General features: G+C 42.5%; 1 protein-coding gene across 2 annotated transcripts in view; it reads left to right on the top strand.

Annotated features, from left to right (window-relative positions):
• The first annotated feature begins 176 nt into the window (after positions 1-176).
• The window catches only part of ccdc169 (coiled-coil domain containing 169), a 25,253-nt gene continuing 5,833 nt past the window's right edge, over positions 177-19,596 (top strand). For both annotated transcript variants that reach the window (XM_082957608.1, XM_045690210.2), the window contains exons 1-5: positions 177-335; positions 7,810-7,892; positions 11,825-11,935; positions 12,060-12,100; positions 17,997-18,095. In XM_082957608.1, the coding sequence (XP_082813734.1) occupies positions 262-335; positions 7,810-7,892; positions 11,825-11,935; positions 12,060-12,100; positions 17,997-18,095 (408 nt within the window). In that variant the 5' untranslated portion in view covers positions 177-261. The remainder of the gene's footprint in view (positions 336-7,809; positions 7,893-11,824; positions 11,936-12,059; positions 12,101-17,996; positions 18,096-19,596) is intronic.

Genomic DNA, 19,596 nt, shown 5'->3' with positions numbered 1-19,596 from the left:
TCAGATGGATCAGAAATAGCAGAAACGACTCACAAATAACAATAATAATTTATTATTATTATTATTACTACAGTGCGTTTATTTGAGCCGAAACGCATGTAAAACCGCATACAAGCGTGCAGTCGTTTTTCAAAACGCAGGTGACGCGCTACTCCTTCAGATCCTCTGAAATCAACTTCCGAAAACATGCAGGACACGACTGTCTCCATTGGCAACGAGGAGAACAAACTTTGAGTTGCTGGCAACTTTGAGAAGAACAACATGGGAGATGCGGACTTCAGCAAATACGATTTAGCCCGTTTACAGGACGAATTGGCGCAGGAGAGAGAGATGAAGTAAGTACAACGTGTATTGTAAGGGAATGTATTTATGAGGGATACCTGAAGAAAATAGGACCTCTGAAACAGAAATGGATGGCCAGTAAAATATATTTTTACCCGATCCTGAACGCTTAAAAAAGTGACCCTCCCCTATACCCAAAATAATATGTTCACAAAATGCAGTCAAGCCATCCGCTCTTCAGTTTCCGCCTGAATATTTATGCGCAGATGCGTGTTTTTCTGGAAACTGAGTCATCTACACAGACGTGTTAAATGTATTTTATTTAACTAGGTAATTCAGTTAAGAACAAATTCATATTTACAATGACGGCCTACCCCGGCCAAAACCCTAACCCGGTTGTGATACAGCCTGGAATCGAACCAGGGTCTGTAGAGACGCCCCTAGCACTGATATGTAGTGCTTTAGACCACTGCGACACTCGGGAGGCCATATAGAGACGATAGCTACAAAAATAATTCCAAGCAAACAGTTTGAAGCGACACTTATTCAATTAACCATAATCAAAATCATGTTCTGTTTAGGACATGTTAAATTGTTTACAGTCATGACATACAAACACATCAGACACACACACACGGCTTCACAGCCAGATCTAAGTGAGCGTTGTGTGTTTTAGTAGATCATTAATCCACTGTGATGACCGTTGCTTCCCATACAATGCCTATATTATGCCATCTAAAAATATGGGTTAATACAATTGGTTTTTCTATATTACAGTGAACTTTTAAGTAGGCTAACATAATACAATTTTAACACAGTAAAATTGGATGGTAAACATTTTGTCACGTCTGCCACTAGTACATCAATAATCTATTGTCTTTAACATTGCAAAGCATAAGTGTTGTGTATTCGCGCTGACAAATTCAGGACGGAAACTGAGGAGCGGATGTCGGATGTCTTGACCGTGTTTTATGTTTTGCGACTGTCGGCTCACTTGACTGCAGTGGACAAACTCTATTGGTGAAAATATATCCATTATAATAAAAACACTGCATGACTCTATCATCTTATTGAAAAAAAAATGTCATTTTCATAAACGCATTTTATGCAATTCTACTCATTTTACACGATTGGAGACGAGCATAATCTATTTTAACACCACAACACAACATGACAACGAATGAGCACACGCTGCAGCACCTGAGATGTTTTGATTTTTATACAGGTTCTTGTTTAAAATTAAAAAAGAGACAACAGTCTGAAGTTTGGAACAGCGATATAGTTGTTTTATCAAATTGAGCGCAACAGAACCAGTTACAACTGAAGCATCTGGTCGACAATAAACTAGAGGAAAATACAATCTTTTTTTTTTTTTTTTGTCATTTGGAAAACTATCACTTTGTAATTTATTCTATTACAATCCATCGTATTGATTTTTCCAAAATAGATGTGTTTTCTGTGATGAAGGCATGTGAATATAAGAGAATCAGCTAGGCTAAACTAACACAATAGGCATGCATCTCACCGCATGATCCTCAAAGCAAAGACTAGCCAAACTTTATGTTTCTAAAAGTTCAAAGTCACCGTAGAATGACTGTTTAGTCTAATGAGGTCTTTTTTTGTTTCATTATTATTTGATTCTAAGTATTTAATGAATGTTTTATAAAGTCGAAATGCGAAATGTATAGGCATGTTGTTGATGTCTTGTTGAAGTGCTGTTGAAGTGTTGTTGTTGAAGTGTTGTTGTTGATGTGTTGTTGGTGATGTGTTGTTGTTGATGTGTTGTTGTTGATGTGTTGTTGAAGTGTTGTTGTTGATGTGTTGTTGATGTGTTGTTGAAGTGTTGTTGAAGTGTTGTTGTTGATGTGTTGTTGAAGTTTTATTGTTGATGTGTTGTTGATGTGTTGTTGAAGTGTTGTTGTTGATGTGTTGTTGAAGTGTTGTTGTTGATGTGTTGTTGAAGTTTTATTGTTGATGTGTTGTTCAAGTGTTGTTGATGTGTTGTTGTTGATGTGTTGTTGAAGTTTTATTGTTGATGTGTTGTTGATGTGTTGTTGAAGTGTTGTTGTTGATGTGTTGTTGGTGATGTGTTGTTGTTGATGTGTTGTTGTTGATGTGTTGTTGATGTGTTGTTGTTGATGTGTTGTTCAAGTGTTGTTGATGTGTTGTTGTTGATGTGTTGTTGAAGTGTTGTTGTTGATGTGTTGTTCAAGTGTTGTTGATGTGTTGTTGTTGATGTGTTGTTGATGTGTTGTTGAAGTGTTGTTGTTGATGTGTTGTTGATGTGTTGTTGTTGATGTGTTGTTGATGTGTTGTTGAAGTGTTGTTGTTGATGTGTTGTTGATCTGTTGTTGATGTGTTGTTGATGTGTTGTTGAAGTGTTGTTGTTGATGTGTTGTTGAAGTGTTGTTGAAGTGTTGTTGAAGTGCTATTATTGATGTGTTGTTGAAGTGTTGTTGTTGATGTGTTGTTGAAGTGTTGTTGTTGATGTGTTGTTGATCTGTTGTTGATGTGTTGTTGATGTGTTGTTGATGTGTTGTTGATGTGTTGTTGAAGTGTTGTTGAAGTGTTGTTGAAGTGCTATTATTGATGTGTTGTTGAAGTGCTGTTGAAGTGTTGTTGTTGATGTGTTGTTCAAGTGTTGTTGATGTGTTGTTGTTGATGTGTTGTTGTTGATGTGCTGTTGATGTGTTGTTGAAGTGTTGTTGACGTGTTGTTGTTGATGTGTTGTTGATGTGTTGTTGATGTGTTGTTGTTGATGTGTTGTCCAAGTGTTGTTGATGTGTTGTTGTTGATGTGTTGTTGATGTGTTGTTGTTGATGTGTTGTTGATGTGTTGTTGAAGTGTTGTTGTTGATGTGTTGTTCAAGTGTTGTTGATGTGTTGTTGTTGATGTGTTGTTGATGTGTTGTTGTTGATGTGTTGTTGTTGATGTGTTTTTGATGTGTTGTTGATGTGTTGTTGAAGTGTTGTTGTTGATGTGTTGTTGATGTGTTGTTGAAGTGTTGTTGATGTGTTGTTGAAGTGTTGTTGTTGATGTGTTGTTGATGTGTTGTTGATGTGTTGTTGAAGTGTTGTTGTTGAAGTGTTGTTGTTGATGTGTTGTTGATGTGTTGTTGAAGTGTTGTTGTTGATGTGTTGTTGATCTGTTGTTGATGTGTTGTTGATGTGTTGTTGATGTGTTGTTGAAGTGTTGTTGTTGATGTGTTGTTGATGTGTTGTTGAAGTGTTGTTGAAGTGTTGTTGAAGTGTTGTTGAAGTGCTATTATTGATGTGTTGTTGAAGTGCTGTTGAAGTGTTGTTGTTGATGTGTTGTTCAAGTGTTGTTGATGTGTTGTTGTTGATGTGTTGTTGTTGATGTGCTGTTGATGTGTTGTTGAAGTGTTGTTGACGTGTTGTTGTTGATGTGTTGTTAATGTGTTGTTGAAGTGTTGTTGTTGATGTGTTGTTCAAGTGTTGTTGATGTGTTGTTGTTGATGTGTTTTTGATGTGTTGTTGATGTGTTGTTGAAGTGTTGTTGTTGATGTGTTGTTGATGTGTTGTTGAAGTGTTGTTGATGTGTTGTTGAAGTGTTGTTGTTGATGTGTTGGTGAAGTGTTGTTGTTGATGTGTTGTTGATGTGTTGTTGATGTGTTGTTGAAGTGTTGTTGTTGATGTGTTGTTGATGTGTTGTTGAAGTGTTGTTGATGTGTTGTTGAAGTGTTGTTGTTGTTGTGTTGTTGAAGTGTTGTTGATGTGTTGTTGAAGTGTTGTTGTTGAAGTGTTGTTGTTGATGTGTTGTTGATGTGTTGTTGAAGTGTTGTTGTTGATGTGGTGTTGTTGAAGTGTTGTTGAAGTGCTATTATTGATGTGTTGTTGAAGTGCTGTTGAAGTGTTGTTGTTCAAGTGTTGTTTATGTGTTGTTGTTGATGTGTTGTTGTTGATGTGTTGTTGATGTGTTGTTGAAGTGTTGTTGACGTGTTGTTGTTGATGTGTTGTTGATGTGTTGTTGAAGTGTTGTTGTTGATGTGTTGTTCAAGTGTTGTTGATGTGTTGTTGTTGATGTGTTTTTGATGTGTTGTTGATGTGTTGTTGAAGTGTTGTTGTTGAGGTGTTGTTGATGTGTTGTTGATGTGTTGTTGAAGTGTTGTTGTTGATGTGTTGTTGCTGTGTTGTTGATGTGTTGTTGAAGTGTTGTTGATGTGTTGTTGAAGTGTTGTTGTTGATGTGTTGTTGAAGTGTTTTTGTTGTTGTGTTGTTGATGTGTTGTTGAAGTGTTGTTGTTGATGTGTTGTTGATGTGTTGTTGAAGTGTTGTTGATGTGTTGTTGAAGTGTTGTTGTTGTTGTGTTGTTGAAGTGTTGTTGAAGTGTTGTTGTTGATGTGTTGTTGAAGTGTTGTTGTTGATGTGTTGTTGATGTGTTGTTGAAATGTTGTTGTTGATGTGTTGTTGTTGAAGTGTTGTTGAAGTGCTGAGCGCTCCTCCAAGCCTGTAACATGTCTCATATGCTTCACAAATGGCCTTGAAATAATAATAATATAGCCTAAATAATTATGCTACCTGGCTTTCTCCTGACTTATTTAGAGTTAGTATGTTGTTTAATAGCCTGTTGAAATGTTGAACGTCAATTTGATAGTGACAGAATCACACATTACTTCCCAAGCAAAGTCAAGCGCAGCCTCTGAATATCATAGAGACAAACCAAAGATATCCCCATATGCATCGGAGTCACGTCTTTCCCCAGCGTTTTACTGCGTGTTTCTAGCGCAAAGCATTGGGGACTAAAGCGTCTTTATGGATCACTTGATATAATCAGGTCCATACATTTGTTTTCAACATCTTAAGCTAACAATACCCTCAAAATAACCCCTCAATATACCCTCACAATACCCCCTCAATATACCCTCACAATACCACCTCAATATACCCTCACAATAACCCCTCAATATACCCTCACAATACCCCTCAATATACCTTCACATACCCCCGCAATATACCCTCACATACCCCCTCAATATACCCTCACATACCCCCTCAATATACCCTCACATACCCCCTCAATATACCTTCACATACCCCCTCAATATACCCTCACATACCCCCTCAATATACCCTCACATACCACCTCAATATACCCTCACATACCACCTCAATATACCCTCACATACCCCCTCAATATACCCTCACATACCCCCTCAATATACCCTCACATACCACCTCAATATACCCTCACATACCCCCTCAATATACCCTTACATACCCCCTCAATATACCCTCACATACCCCCTTAATATACCCTCACATACCCCCTCAATATACCCTCACATACCCCCTCAATATACCCTCACATACCCCCTCAATATACCCTTACATACCCCCTCAATATACCCTCACATACCCCCTCAATATACCCTCACATACCCCCTCAATATACCCTCACATACCCCCTCAATATACCCTCACATATACCCTCACATACCCCCTCAATATACCCTTACATACCCCCTCAATATACCCTCACATACCCCCTCAATATACCCTCACATACCCCCTCAATATACCCTCACATACCCCCTCAATATACCCTCACATACCCCCTCAATATACCCTCACATACCCCCTCAATATACCCTCACATACACCCTCAATATACCCTCACATACCCCCTCAATATACCCTCACATACACCCTCAATATACCCTCACATACCCCCTCAATATACCCTCAATATACCCTCACATACCCCCTCAATATACCCTCACATACCCCCTCAATATACCCTCACATACACCCTCAATATACCCTCACATACACCCTCAATATACCCTCACATACCCCCTCAATATACCCTCACATACCCCCTCAATATACCCTCACAATACCCCCTCAATATACCCTCACATACCCCCTCAATATACCCTCACATACCCCCTCAATATACCCTCACAATACCCCCTCAATATACCCTCACATACACCCTCAATATACCCTCACATACCCCCTCAATATACCCTCACATACACCCTCAATATACCCTCACATACCCCCTTAATTCGAGCCCTGGTTTTATCCTAACACACCGAGCCCTTCACTGAGATATTTAAGGGGTGCATGGTGACTGAAGGAATTGGCTGACAAAATCTATGGATAGTAGACTATAATTTAGTCTGTCGAACAGGTAAGACTACGTCTTATTTCTTGAAAAGGAAGAAATATGGCTCCAACACAAAGCCCTCTTGTTGTTAGTAGCCTAAAGTGAAATGAAAATGAAGACTGTTCAAATGAATTAGGCCTTCTGGAATTAGCCTACATTCAGCACCCACGCGCTATCCCTTTTTGGCGGCTGCAACTTCATAATAATATAAGTTATGTAAATGACTTAAATATGGCTTATTGTGAGGTCAATAACTCTGATAAATAACTTAATTATGGGCAACAAAACATTGTTTTTATTCAAATCTATTATAGTAATTACAAGCTTACCTCCAGTCCTAGTCTCCTCTGCACTCTTCCTCTAAAGCTGAACAGTACGTCAGTAGGCCTGGTACATGTGTACAGATATAACATTTTTTGGGACAAATACATTTGATTTTCGGGAGGAAGCCTTTGACTCACCTGCTGAATTACCACCGTACACAGCACAGACATTGGTCAGGCAGCACAAACAGGTTTAAATTAGCAAGAGCATGGCAGGGCCGGGGCTCATGATTGGGATAGGCTGTCCATTGCAGTCTGTAATGCAGTCTAGCCTAGTTTCATATACACCATCCCAGCAGTGCAAAAAATTGGAAAGAAAGTACATTTTCTTACAAATATAACTTTGCCCTGTCAATCAATCAATCAATCAATCAAATGTATTTATAAAGCCCTTTTTACATCAGCCGATGTCACAAAGTGCTGTACAGAAACCCAGCCTAAAACCCCAAACGGCAAGCAATGCAGATGTAGAAGCACGGTGGCTAGGAAAAACTCCCTAGGAAGGCTGGATCCCAGGAAGAAACCTAGAGAGGAACCAGGCTCTCCGAGCTTGCTCTTGGTATATCCTAGGCTTGCAGCCTATAGTATAGGTTAAGGATCTTTTGATAGCGACCACACTAGGCGTACTTGATATTGCGAGCCCAGCAGAGAATCAGGGATGAGGGGCAGCATCGGGCACAAATCAAGATACAATAAAGCAACTAATTCTCAATGACTGAGCAATATGATATTTTATCGATTGTAAATGACATGATCCTCTCCTGGAGTAAAAATAAATAAATACTAAACCCTCCTCATGACTGGAATTTAAAAAGCATGACCCGCCCCCATTTTCCTCCAGGTCACACTTGGGTAAATTTGGTAGTTATACTATCACCAATCCACATTAAATGACTCTCTCTGTCTGTCTGTCTGTCTGTCTGTCTGTCTGTCTGTCTGTCTGTCTGTCTGTCTGTCTGTCTGTCTGTCTGTCTGTCTGTCTGTCTGTCTGTCTGTCTGTCTGTCTGTCTGTCTGTCTCTCTCTCTCTCTCTCTCTCTCTCTCTCTCTCTCTCGTTTTCCTCCTGCCTGTAGAGAGATGCTGCAGGAGTCTGTGTGTGATCTGAGGAGCACCATGACAGAGTTGGAGGAGACACTAAACAGTGTGAACCTTGAGGGTGAGTCTGTATGGTGTGTGTGGACAGGGAGGGTGAGTCTGTATGGTGTGTGTGGACAGGGAGGGTGAGTCTGTATGGTGTGTGTGGACAGGGAGGGTGAGTCTGTATGGTGTGTGTGGACAGGGAGGGTGAGTCTGTATGGTGTGTGTGTGGACAGGGAGGGTGAGTCTGTATGGTGTGTGTGGACAGGGAGGGTGAGTCTGTATGGTGTGTGTGTGGACAGGGAGGGTGAGTCTGTATGGTGTGTGTGGACAGGGAGGGTGAGTCTGTATGGTGTGTGTGGACAGGGAGGGTGAGTCTGTATGGTGTGTGTGTGGACAGGGAGGGTGAGTCTGTATGGTGTGTGTGGACAGGGAGGGTGAGTCTGTATGGTGTGTGTGGACAGGGAGGGTGAGTCTGTATGGTGTGTGTGTGGACAGGGAGGGTGAGTCTGTATGGTGTGTGTGGACAGGGAGGGTGAGTCTGTATGGTGTGTGTGTGGACAGGGAGGGTGAGTCTGTATGGTGTGTGTGGACAGGGAGGGTGAGTCTGTATGGTGTGTGTGGACAGGGAGGGTGAGTCTGTATGGTGTGTGTGTGGACAGGGAGGGTGAGTCTGTATGGTGTGTGTGGACAGGGAGGGTGAGTCTGTATGGTGTGTGTGGACAGGGAGGGTGAGTCTGTATGGTGTGTGTGGACAGGGAGGGTGAGTCTGTATGGTGTGTGTGGACAGGGAGGGTGAGTCTGTATGGTGTGTGTGGACAGGGAGGGTGAGTCTGTATGGTGTGTGTGGACAGGGAGGGTGAGTCTGTATGGTGTGTGTGGACAGGGAGGGTGAGTCTGTATGGTGTGTGTGTGGACAGGGAGGGTGAGTCTGTATGGTGTGTGTGGACAGGGAGGGTGAGTCTGTATGGTGTGTGTGGACAGGGAGGGTGAGTCTGTATGGTGTGTGTGTGGACAGGGAGGGTGAGTCTGTATGGTGTGTGTGGACAGGGAGGGTGAGTCTGTATGGTGTGTGTGGACAGGGAGGGTGAGTCTGTATGGTGTGTGTGGACAGGGAGGGTGAGTCTGTATGGTGTGTGTGGACAGGGAGGGTGAGTCTGTATGGTGTGTGTGGACAGGGAGGGTGAGTCTGTATGGTGTGTGTGGACAGGGAGGGTGAGTCTGTATGGTGTGTGTGTGGACAGGGAGGGTGAGTCTGTATGGTGTGTGTGGACAGGGAGGGTGAGTCTGTATGGTGTGTGTGGACAGGGAGGGTGAGTCTGTATGGTGTGTGTGTGGACAGGGAGGGTGAGTCTGTATGGTGTGTGTGGACAGGGAGGGTGAGTCTGTATGGTGTGTGTGTGGACAGGGAGGGTGAGTCTGTATGGTGTGTGTGGACAGGGAGGGTGAGTCTGTATGGTGTGTGTGTGGACAGGGAGGGTGAGTCTGTATGGTGTGTGTGGACAGGGAGGGTGAGTCTGTATGGTGTGTGTGGACAGGGAGGGTGAGTCTGTATGGTGTGTGTGGACAGGGAGGGTGAGTCTGTATGGTGTGTGTGTGGACAGGGAGGGTGAGTCTGTATGGTGTGTGTGGACAGGGAGGGTGAGTCTGTATGGTGTGTGTGGACAGGGAGGGTGAGTCTGTATGGTGTGTGTGGACAGGGAGGGTGAGTCTGTATGGTGTGTGTGTGGACAGGGAGGGTGAGTCTGTATGGTGTGTGTGGACAGGGAGGGTGAGTCTGTATGGTGTGTGTGTACAGGGAGGGTGAGTCTGTATGGTGTGTGTGTGGACAGGGAGGGTGAGTCTGTATGGTGTGTGTGGACAGGGAGGGTGAGTCTGTATGGTGTGTGTGGACAGGGAGGGTGAGTTTGTATGGTGTGTGTGGACAGGGAGGGTGAGTCTGTATGGTGTGTGTGGACAGGGAGGGTGAGTCTGTATGGTGTGTGTGTGGACAGGGAGGGTGAGTCTGTATGGTGTGTGTGTGGACAGGGAGGGTGAGTCTGTATGGTGTGTGTATGGACAGGGAGGGTGAGTCTGTATGGTGTGTGTGGACAGGGAGGGTGAGTCTGTATGGTGTGTGTGGACAGGGAGGGTGAGTCTGTATGGTGTGTGTGTGGACAGGGAGGGTGAGTCTGTATGGTGTGTGTGTGGACAGGGAGGGTGAGTGTGTATGGTGTGTGTGTGTCAGTGTTGACAGCGAGGGTGAGTCTGTATGGTGTGTGGACAAGGAGGGATCCCCAATTAGGATCCCCAATTAGGATCCCCAATTAGCTGCTGCCAAGGCAACGGCTACTCTTCCTGGGGTCCAAACAGGAATCAAAACAAATAATGTCTCTTGTGTTGTACCGATGAGTGTCCGATCCGTGTGACCAACTGCTTCAACAGACAGTTCGGTACCTTTCACCCGTCAACACCTCACACAAAGACCAATAGTGATGCACGTCAATCTCTCCTCAACTTTGAGCCAGGAGAGATTGACATGCATACCGCTGGGCAGTAATCCAGGTGAGACAAAACTAGGGCCTGTATGACCTGCCTGGTTGATTTAGAGCAACTCCTTATCATGGACAGACCTCTTCCCATTTCACTAACCATTGAGTCTAAATGTTTTGACCATAACAGCTTGCTATCTAGGGTTTACACCAAGGCGTTTAATCTCCTCAATTTGCTCAATCGCCAAATTATTTCAGTAATAGATCTAGATGAGGTTTAGGGTTGAGTGAGTGATTTGTCCCAGAAATGAAGCTATTGCTAGATACCCATTCTAGAACTGACTGGAGCTCTATGTTAAACCTATTGTTAGTTATCCATTCTAGAACTGACTGGAGCTCTATGTTAAACCTATTGTTAGTTATCCATTCTAGAACTGACTGGAGCTCTATGTTAAACCTATTGTTAGTTATCCATTCTAGAACTGACTGGAGCTCTATGTTAAACCTATTGTTAGTTACCCATTCTAGAACTGACTGGAGCTCTATGTTAAACCTATTGTTAGTTACCCATTCTAGAACTGACTGGAGCTCTATGTTAAACCTATTGTTAGTTATCCATTCTAGAACTGACTGGAGCTCTATGTTAAACCTATTGTTAGTTATCCATTCTAGAACTGACTGGAGCTCTATGTTAAACCTATTGTTAGTTACCCATTCTAGAACTGACTGGAGCTCTATGTTAAACCTATTGTTAGTTACCCATTCTAGAACTGACTGGAGCTCTATGTTAAACCTATTGTTAGTTATCCATTCTAGAACTGACTGGAGCTCTATGTTAAACCTATTGTTAGTTATCCATTCTAGAACTGACTGGAGCTCTATGTTAAACCTATTGTTAGTTACCCATTCTAGAACTGACTGGAGCTCTATGTTAAACCTATTGGTAGATACCCATTCTAGAACTGACTGGAGCTCTATGTTAAACCTATTGGTAGATACCCATTCTAGAACTGACTGGAGCTCTATGTTAAGGGTGTCAGTTATTTCTATTACTGTTGTAGCCCGACGTGTATATTGTTGAGTCGTTACATAGACACACGCCTATCAGCAATAGTTTATGATCAATAATATCAAAAGCCGCGCTGAAGGTTAACAAAACAGCTCCCACAATTTTCTTATTATCAATTTCTTTCTTTCTTTAAAAGCTAATTTCCTGCAATTCTACACATTTTCCATGTCTTATGTGTGTTCATATGATGTCAGGAGTCGAATCCCGACCGAATCCCCGCCCCTAAAAGTGTTTTGAGTTTTACTATTGACTGGTGGTTAGTAGTGTTGCTATGGCAGCTGAAGCATGGCTCCATGTGACAAGGTCACGTCCATGTTCAGTGAACTAATGGAATAAACACACAAGCCTGTTCACTTGATTAAATATGATAGAGCAACATATCCCAGTGTGTTACTATAAACCACATTACATAAATGTAGTGTAATGCATGTTGAATGTGGGATGGGATGTGTATATACTGCATCCTGCCAGGTAACGAGTGGAAGACCAGGTACGACACACAGGTGGAGCTCAACGGCCAGCTGGAACGTCAGATCACACTTGTTCACGAAAAAATGGAGGACCTGCAGAGAAACCCCATGGGTAATAGGAAGGACATGTTTAACACACACACCCACTAAACACACACGCACACAAGGACAATTCTTTAGTGGATTTTTAGGGTGCTTTTGAGGTGACCCCACATGTTTTCTATGTGTCTTTGCAGATCGATTAGCCTCAATACGATCCTATTATGAGGTCCCAGTGGTGAGTTCTTACATATATTGGACTGTATATTTTATGGTATATTATATTATATACTGTATATTAAAGATATTATATTATATACTGTATATTATAGATATTATATACTGTATATTAAAGATATTATATACTGTATATTATAGATATTATATACTGCATATTATAGATATTATATACTGCATATTATAGATATTATATCATATACTGTATATTATAGATATTATATACTGCATATTATAGATATTATATACTGCATATTATAGATATTATATTATATACTGTATATTATAGATATTATATACTGTATATTATAGATATTATATACTGTATATTATAGATATTATATACTGCATATTATAGATATTATATACTGCATATTATAGATATTATATACTGCATATTATAGATATTATATACTGCATATTATAGATATTATATACTGCATATTATAGATATTATATTATATACTGTATATTATAGATATTATATTATATACTGCATATTATAGATATTATATACTGCATGTTATAGATATTATATACTGTATATTATAGATATTATATACTGCATATTATAGATATTATATTATATACTGGATATTATATACTGCATATTATATACTGCATATTATAGATATTATATACTGTATATTATAGATATTATATACTGCATATTATAGATATTATATTATATACAGTGCGTTCGGAAAGTATTCAGACCCCTTCACTTTTCCACATTTTGTTACGTTACAGCCTTATTCTAAAATGTATTCATTAAATCGTTTTCCTCATCAATCTACCTACAATACTCCATAACGACAACGCAAAAACATGTTTTTAGAAATGTTTGCAAATGTATAAAAAATTACAAACAGAAATACCTTATTTACATAAGTATTAAGACCCTTTGCTATGAGACTCTAAATTGAGCTCAGGTTCATCCTGTTTCTACAACTTGATTGGAGTCCAACTGTGGTAAATTCAATTGATTGGACATCCTGTCTATATAAGGTCCCTCAAACCAAGTCATGAGGTCGAAGGAATTGTCTTTAGAGCTCCGAGACAGGATTGTACTGTATATGTTATGGAATATTATATACTATAGATATTATATTATATATATATATATATATATATTGACAGTCAGACAGATCCACAGAGGTGATTAGAGAGAGATGAACACATAACACCAATAGAACACACAGAGAACCAACCAGTGGTGTCAGACCAGACCAGACCAGACCAGACCAGACCAGACCAGACCAGACCAGATCATTTTTTAACATTTTAGTCATTTAGCAGACGCTCTTATCCAGAGCGACTTACAGTAGGGAATGCATACATTTCATTAAAAAAAATCTTTATTTTTTGTACTGGCCCGCCGTGGGAATCGAACCCACAACCCTGGAGTTGCAAACACCATGCTGGCGTTGCAAACACCACGCTCTACCAACTGAGCCACAGGGAGGGCCAAGACCAGATCAGACCAGGCCAGACCAGACCAGACCAGAACAGATCAGACCAGAACAGGCCAGACCAGGCCAGATCAGACCAGATCAGGCCAGACCAGACCAAACCAGGCCAGACCAGATCAGATCAGATCAGGCCAGACCAGATCAGACCAGACCAGATCAGATCAGACCAGGCCAGATCAGACCAGACCAGACCAGACCAGACCAGATCAGATCAGACCAGATCAGGCCAGACCAGACCAAACCAGGCCAGACCAGATCAGACCAGACCAGATCAGACCAGACCAGATCAGATCAGACCAGGCCAGATCAGACCAGACCAGACCAGACCAGATCAGACCAGATCAGGCCAGACCAGACCAAACCAGGCCAGACCAGATCAGACCAGACCAGATCAGATCAGACCAGGCCAGATCAGGCCAGACCAGACCAGATCAGGCCAGACCAGACCAGACCAGATCAGACCAGACCAGATCAGGCCAGACCAGATCAGATCAGACCAGGCCAGATCAGGCCAGACCAGATCAGACCAGACCAGATCAGGCCAGACCAGATCAGGCCAGACCAGATCAGACCAGATCAGATCAGGCCAGACCAGATCAGACCAGACCAGATCAGGCCAGACCAGATCAGGCCAGACCAGATCAGGCCAGACCAGATCAGGCCAGACCAGACCAGACCAGATCAGACCAGACCAGATCAGGCCAGACCAGATCAGACCAGATCAGACAAGCTGCCACTTTAGATGACTGTGCTGATGTAGACAGAATAAACCTGACTTTAATCACAGCTCAGTAATCACTGGATTACACACTAAACCAGAGAACACACTCCTTACTGTTTGTTGGTGTGTGTGTGTGTGTGTGTGTGTGTGTGTGTGTGTGTGTGTGTGTGTGTGTGTGTGTGTGTGTGTGTGTGTGTGTGTGTGTGTGTGTGTGTGTGTGTGTGTGTGTGTGTGTGTGAGCATGCCTGGCAGATGGTAATTAGTATATCTGGGGAGGGTGAATGTGATTTGCATGAGTGTCGGGAAAGAGAAAAGGAGAGGGAGAGAGACAGAAGAGGGGGGGAAGAGAGAGAGAGGAGATACAGAGAGAAAGGAGATACAGGCCTAGAGAGAGAGAGAGGAGATACAGGCCGAGAGACAGAGAGAGAGAGGGGAGATACAGGCCTAAAGAGATAGAGAGAGAAAGAAAGAGAGAGAGGAGATACAGGCCTAGGGAGAGAGAGAGAGAGAAAGCGACAGTGTGACAAGAATGTAAAGAGCTACAGAGTTATTGAGTATATTGAGAATAACAACTTTCCTTTCAAAATGAATAGTCTCAATACTCTCAATAGTTGATCACTCATGCTGCCAAACATACCCTCGTAAAACGGACCATACTACCGATCCTCAACTTCAGCGATGTCATTTACAAAATAGCCTCCAATACCCTACTCAATAAACTGGATGCAGTCTATCACAGTGCCATCCGTTTTGTCACCAAAGCCCCATATACTACCCACCACTGCGACCTGTACGCTCTCGTTGGCTGGCCTTCGCTTCATACTCGTCGCCAAACCCACTGGCTCCAGGTCATCTACAAGACCCTGCTAGGTAAAGTCCCCCCTTATCTCCGATCACTGGTCACCATAGCAGCACCCACCTGTAGCACGCGCTCCAGCAGGTATATCTCTCTAGTCACCCCCAAAGCCAATTCCTCCTTTGGCCGTCTCTCCTTCCAGTTCTCTGATGCCAATGACTGGAACGAACTACAAAAATCTCTGAAACTGGAAACACTTATCTCCCTCACTAGCTTTAAGCACCAGCTGTCAGAGCAGCTCACAGATCACTGCACCTGTACATAGCCCATCTATAATTTAGCCCATACAACTACTTCTTCCGCTACTGTATTTATTTATTTATTTAGCTCCTCTGCACCCCATTATTTCTATTTCCACTTTGCACTTTCTTCCACTGCAAATCTACCATTCCAGTGTTTTACTTGCTATATTGTATGTACTTCGCCACCATGGCCTTTTTTGCCTTTACCTCCCTTAACTCACCTCATTTGCTCACATTGTATATAGACTTATTTTTGTACTGTATTATTGACTGTATGTTTGTTTTACTCCATTTGTAACTCTGTGTTGTTGTATGTTGTCGAACTGCTTTGCTTTATCTTGGCCAGGTCGCAATTGTAAATGAGAACTTGTTCTCAACTTGCCTACCTGGTTAAATAAAGGACTTGTTCTCAACTTGCCTACCTGGTTAAATAAAGGTGAAATAAATAAAATAAAAAGATGGAGAGGGTTATACATTCTACCTTCTCTAGTCAGAATAACAGTTGTTTGTTAGTTAGCGCTAACAATAGAAGGTTAAAGATGTCCTCCAGCCATTTAAAAAAATACAAAAATAACGATATGCCAAGTATAAATACAGTAAAGTACACACGCTAAATACTTTCAAGTATAAATACAGTAAAGTACACACACTAAATACTTTCAAGTATAAATACAGTAAAGTACACACACTAAATACATTCAAGTATAAATACAGTAAAGTACACACACTAAATACATTCAAGTATAAATACAGTAAAGTACACACACTAAATACTTTAATGTGGCACTCCGGTCTCCTTTTCACCTCATTTAACAACTGATTTCCTTAACATAAGGCACATCTCAATAGTTGATTTAGGTAAGTCATGACATAGAGCAAGTGTGTGTCTTTTGATTAAAAGAACGATTTCCCTAATAGTCCTGTTTCCATGGACACATCTGAAATCAGGCTACTGATGGGACTCTGATAAACGCAGAAAATTACCAATCAATATAAACCTTCTACCACTTCGACCATGTTATTTTTGGGAAGCATATTTGATTCTGAGTTCGTACATAAAAAGTGTGTATGTGACAATTACTATGAAGTTTGTATGTGACAATTACTTCTAAGAGGCATATTCAATTGCTCCGAACTCACTTCACTTGCGCTAAAGAGGGAGGCTCACTCGGTTCGTGCTAACACAAATGACATACACCGCCGACACCGATTTAAAGGTGTTTACATGTCTTACTAATTCTAAAGATTACTCAGAAAACCAGGTGTTTTAATCGGGGATCGCTCACTGAATGCCCTACTCCTTGAAGTTTGCAGCTGTGTGTAAAAACACTATTTTGCTCAAAACATATTTTTTTTACCCTTTTATTGTGTGTACTTTACTGTATTTATCATTGGGATATCGCTTTTCAACAGGAAAAGTAAAAAAAAATGGTTGGAGGATGTCTTTCAGTAGGATCAGACCATTATGGCTGCGCTGTGTTCTCTAGTCTAGTGGTGCGATGCTAGCTAGCCTCACTGACCTCTTTCTGTTCTCTAGTCTAGTGGTGCGATGCTAGCTAGCCTCCCTGACCTCTTTCTGTTCTCTAGTCTAGTGGTGCGATGCTAGCTAGCCTCCCTGACCTCTTTCTGTTCTCTAGTCTAGTGGTGCGATGCTAGCTAGCCTCCCTGACCTCTTTCTGTTCTCTAGTCTAGTGGTGCGATGCTAGCTAGCCTCCCTGACCTCTTTCTGTTCTCTAGTCTAGCGACATCTAGCGGATGTTACTGACTGATGTTACTGACTGATGTTACTGACGTTGCTGACGTTACTGCCTTATCTGACGTTGCTGACGTTGCTGACGTATCTGACGTTGCTGACGTTGCTGACCTATCTGACGTATCTGACGTTACCGACGTTACCGACGTAACCGACGTTACCGACGTATCTGACGTTGCTGACGTTGCTGACGTTGCTGACCTATCTGACGTATCTGACGTTACCGACGTAACCGACGTTACCGACGTTGCTGACGTTACTGACGTTGCTGACGTTGCTGACGTTACCGACGTAACCGACGTTACCGACGTATCTGACGTTGCTGACGTTGCTGACGTTGCTGACCTATCTGACGTATCTGACGTTACCGACGTAACCGACGTTACCGACGTATCTGACGTATCTGACGTTGCTGACGTTACTGATGTATCTGACGTTGCTGACGTTACTGATGTATCTGACGTTACTGACGTTGCTGACGTTGCTGACGTTACTGATGTTACTGATGTATCTGACGTTGCTGACGTTACTGATGTATCTGACGTTACTGACGTTGCTGACGTTGCTGACGTTACTGATGTTACTGATGTTTCTGATGTTTCTGCGAAGAACAGACATTTGTTTGTCTTCTGCTGTCATTACTCGACATGTCAATCATGACTCTGTCTCTGTTTGTTGACTATACCAGGAGTTAACCTGGACAGGGAAACCTCTGGGCCCTGTACCTGACTAGACCAGGAGTTAACCTGGACAGGGAAACCTCTGGGCCCTGTAGTTGTAGTTCTAGCTTAAAACTGGGCCCTGTAGTTTTTCCTGGTCAGGTTGTCATGGTGTGTCTGACTCTATTTCCCAGGATGCACTGAGGCAGAGGCTGAAGGTCCTGACCAATGAGAAGGCAGCGCTGCAGGGTCAGCTGTTAGACTGCAGACTGAAGATTGAACAGGAGGGGAAGGTCTGTTTGTCTCTATTTCTCTCTGTTTCTCTCTGTTTCTCTCTCTCTCTCTCTCTCTGTCTCTCTCTCTCTCTCTCTCTCTCTCTGTCTCTCTCTCTCTTTGCCTTCCTCTCTCTCTCTCTCTCTCTCTCTCTGTCTCTCTGTATCTCTCTCTCTTTGCCTTCCTCTCTCTCTCTCTCTCTCTGTCTCTCTGTATCTCTCTCTCTTTGCATTCCTCTCTCTCTCTCTCTCTCTCTCTCTCTCTCTCTCTCTCTCTCTCTCGTCGGACTGTTTATCCATTTGTTTATTTGTTTATTGTTTTGTCCGATCAGATTACGGTGTGTCACGTTTATGAGAATAAGGCTAAAATCGGCCAGTATTAGCGCCTACTAATCTATAATCCCGTTCTGTTTTTCATTAATACAGCCACATAGCACACTGAACATCCCATGTGACGTTTCATGCTCGGTAATCGTGAGACAGAACAACATGTCCTCGTGAATAACATCCCCCGACGTGGAGCAACAAAAGTCAACGCATCTCAGCCCTCACAGCTAACCTCCACTTGGAGAGCATAAACAGCCCTCACAGCTAACCTCCACTTGGAGAGCATAAACAGCCCTCACAGCTAACCTCCACTTGGAGAGCATAAACAGCCTTCACAGCTAACCTCCACTTGGAGAGCATAAACAGCCCTCACAGCTAACCTCCACTTGGAGAGCATAAACAGCCCTCACAGCTATTCTCCACTTGGAGAGCATAAACAGCCCTCACAGCTAACCTCCACTTGGAGAGCATAAACAGCCCTCACAGCTAACCTCCATTTGGAGAGCATAAACAGCCCTCACAGCTAACCTCCATTTGGAGAGCATAAACAGCCCTCACAGCTAACCTCCACTTGGAGAGCATAAACAGCCCTCACAGCTAACCTCCTCTTGGAGAGCATAAACAGCCCTCACAGCTAACCTCCACTTGGAGAGCATAAACAGCCCTCACAGCTAACCTCCACTTGGAGAGCATAAACAGCCCTCACAGCTAACCTCCGTTTGGAGAGCATAAACAGCCCTCACAGCTAAACTCCATTTGGAGAGCATAAACAGCCCTCACAGCTAACCTCCGTTTGGAGAGCATAAACAGCCCTCACAGCTAACCTCCACTTGGAGAGCATAAACAGCCCTCACAGCTAACCTCCACTTGGAGAGCATAAACAGCCCTCACAGCTAACCTCCACTTGGAGAGCATAAACAGCCCTCACAGCTAACCTCCACTTGGAGAGCATAAACAGCCCTCACAGCTAACCTCCACTTGGAGAGCATAAACAGCCCTCACAGCTAACCTCCACTTGGAGAGCATAAACAGCCCTCACAGCTAACCTCCGTTTGGAGAGCATAAACAGCCCTCACAGCTAACCTCCGTTTGGAGAGCATAAACAGCCCTCACAGCTAACCTCCGTTTGGAGAGCATAAACTGGGGAGTTTTTCAGTTGTTCAGTCAGAGTTTCCCTGTTGAATGCTAACAATAG

The sequence above is a fragment of the Salmo salar genome, chromosome 11 (genome assembly GCF_965601325.2).
Source record: "Salmo salar chromosome 11, fSalSal1, whole genome shotgun sequence".
Taxonomy (NCBI): domain Eukaryota; kingdom Metazoa; phylum Chordata; class Actinopteri; order Salmoniformes; family Salmonidae; genus Salmo; species Salmo salar.
This window is presented reverse-complemented; position numbering and strand designations above follow the sequence as displayed.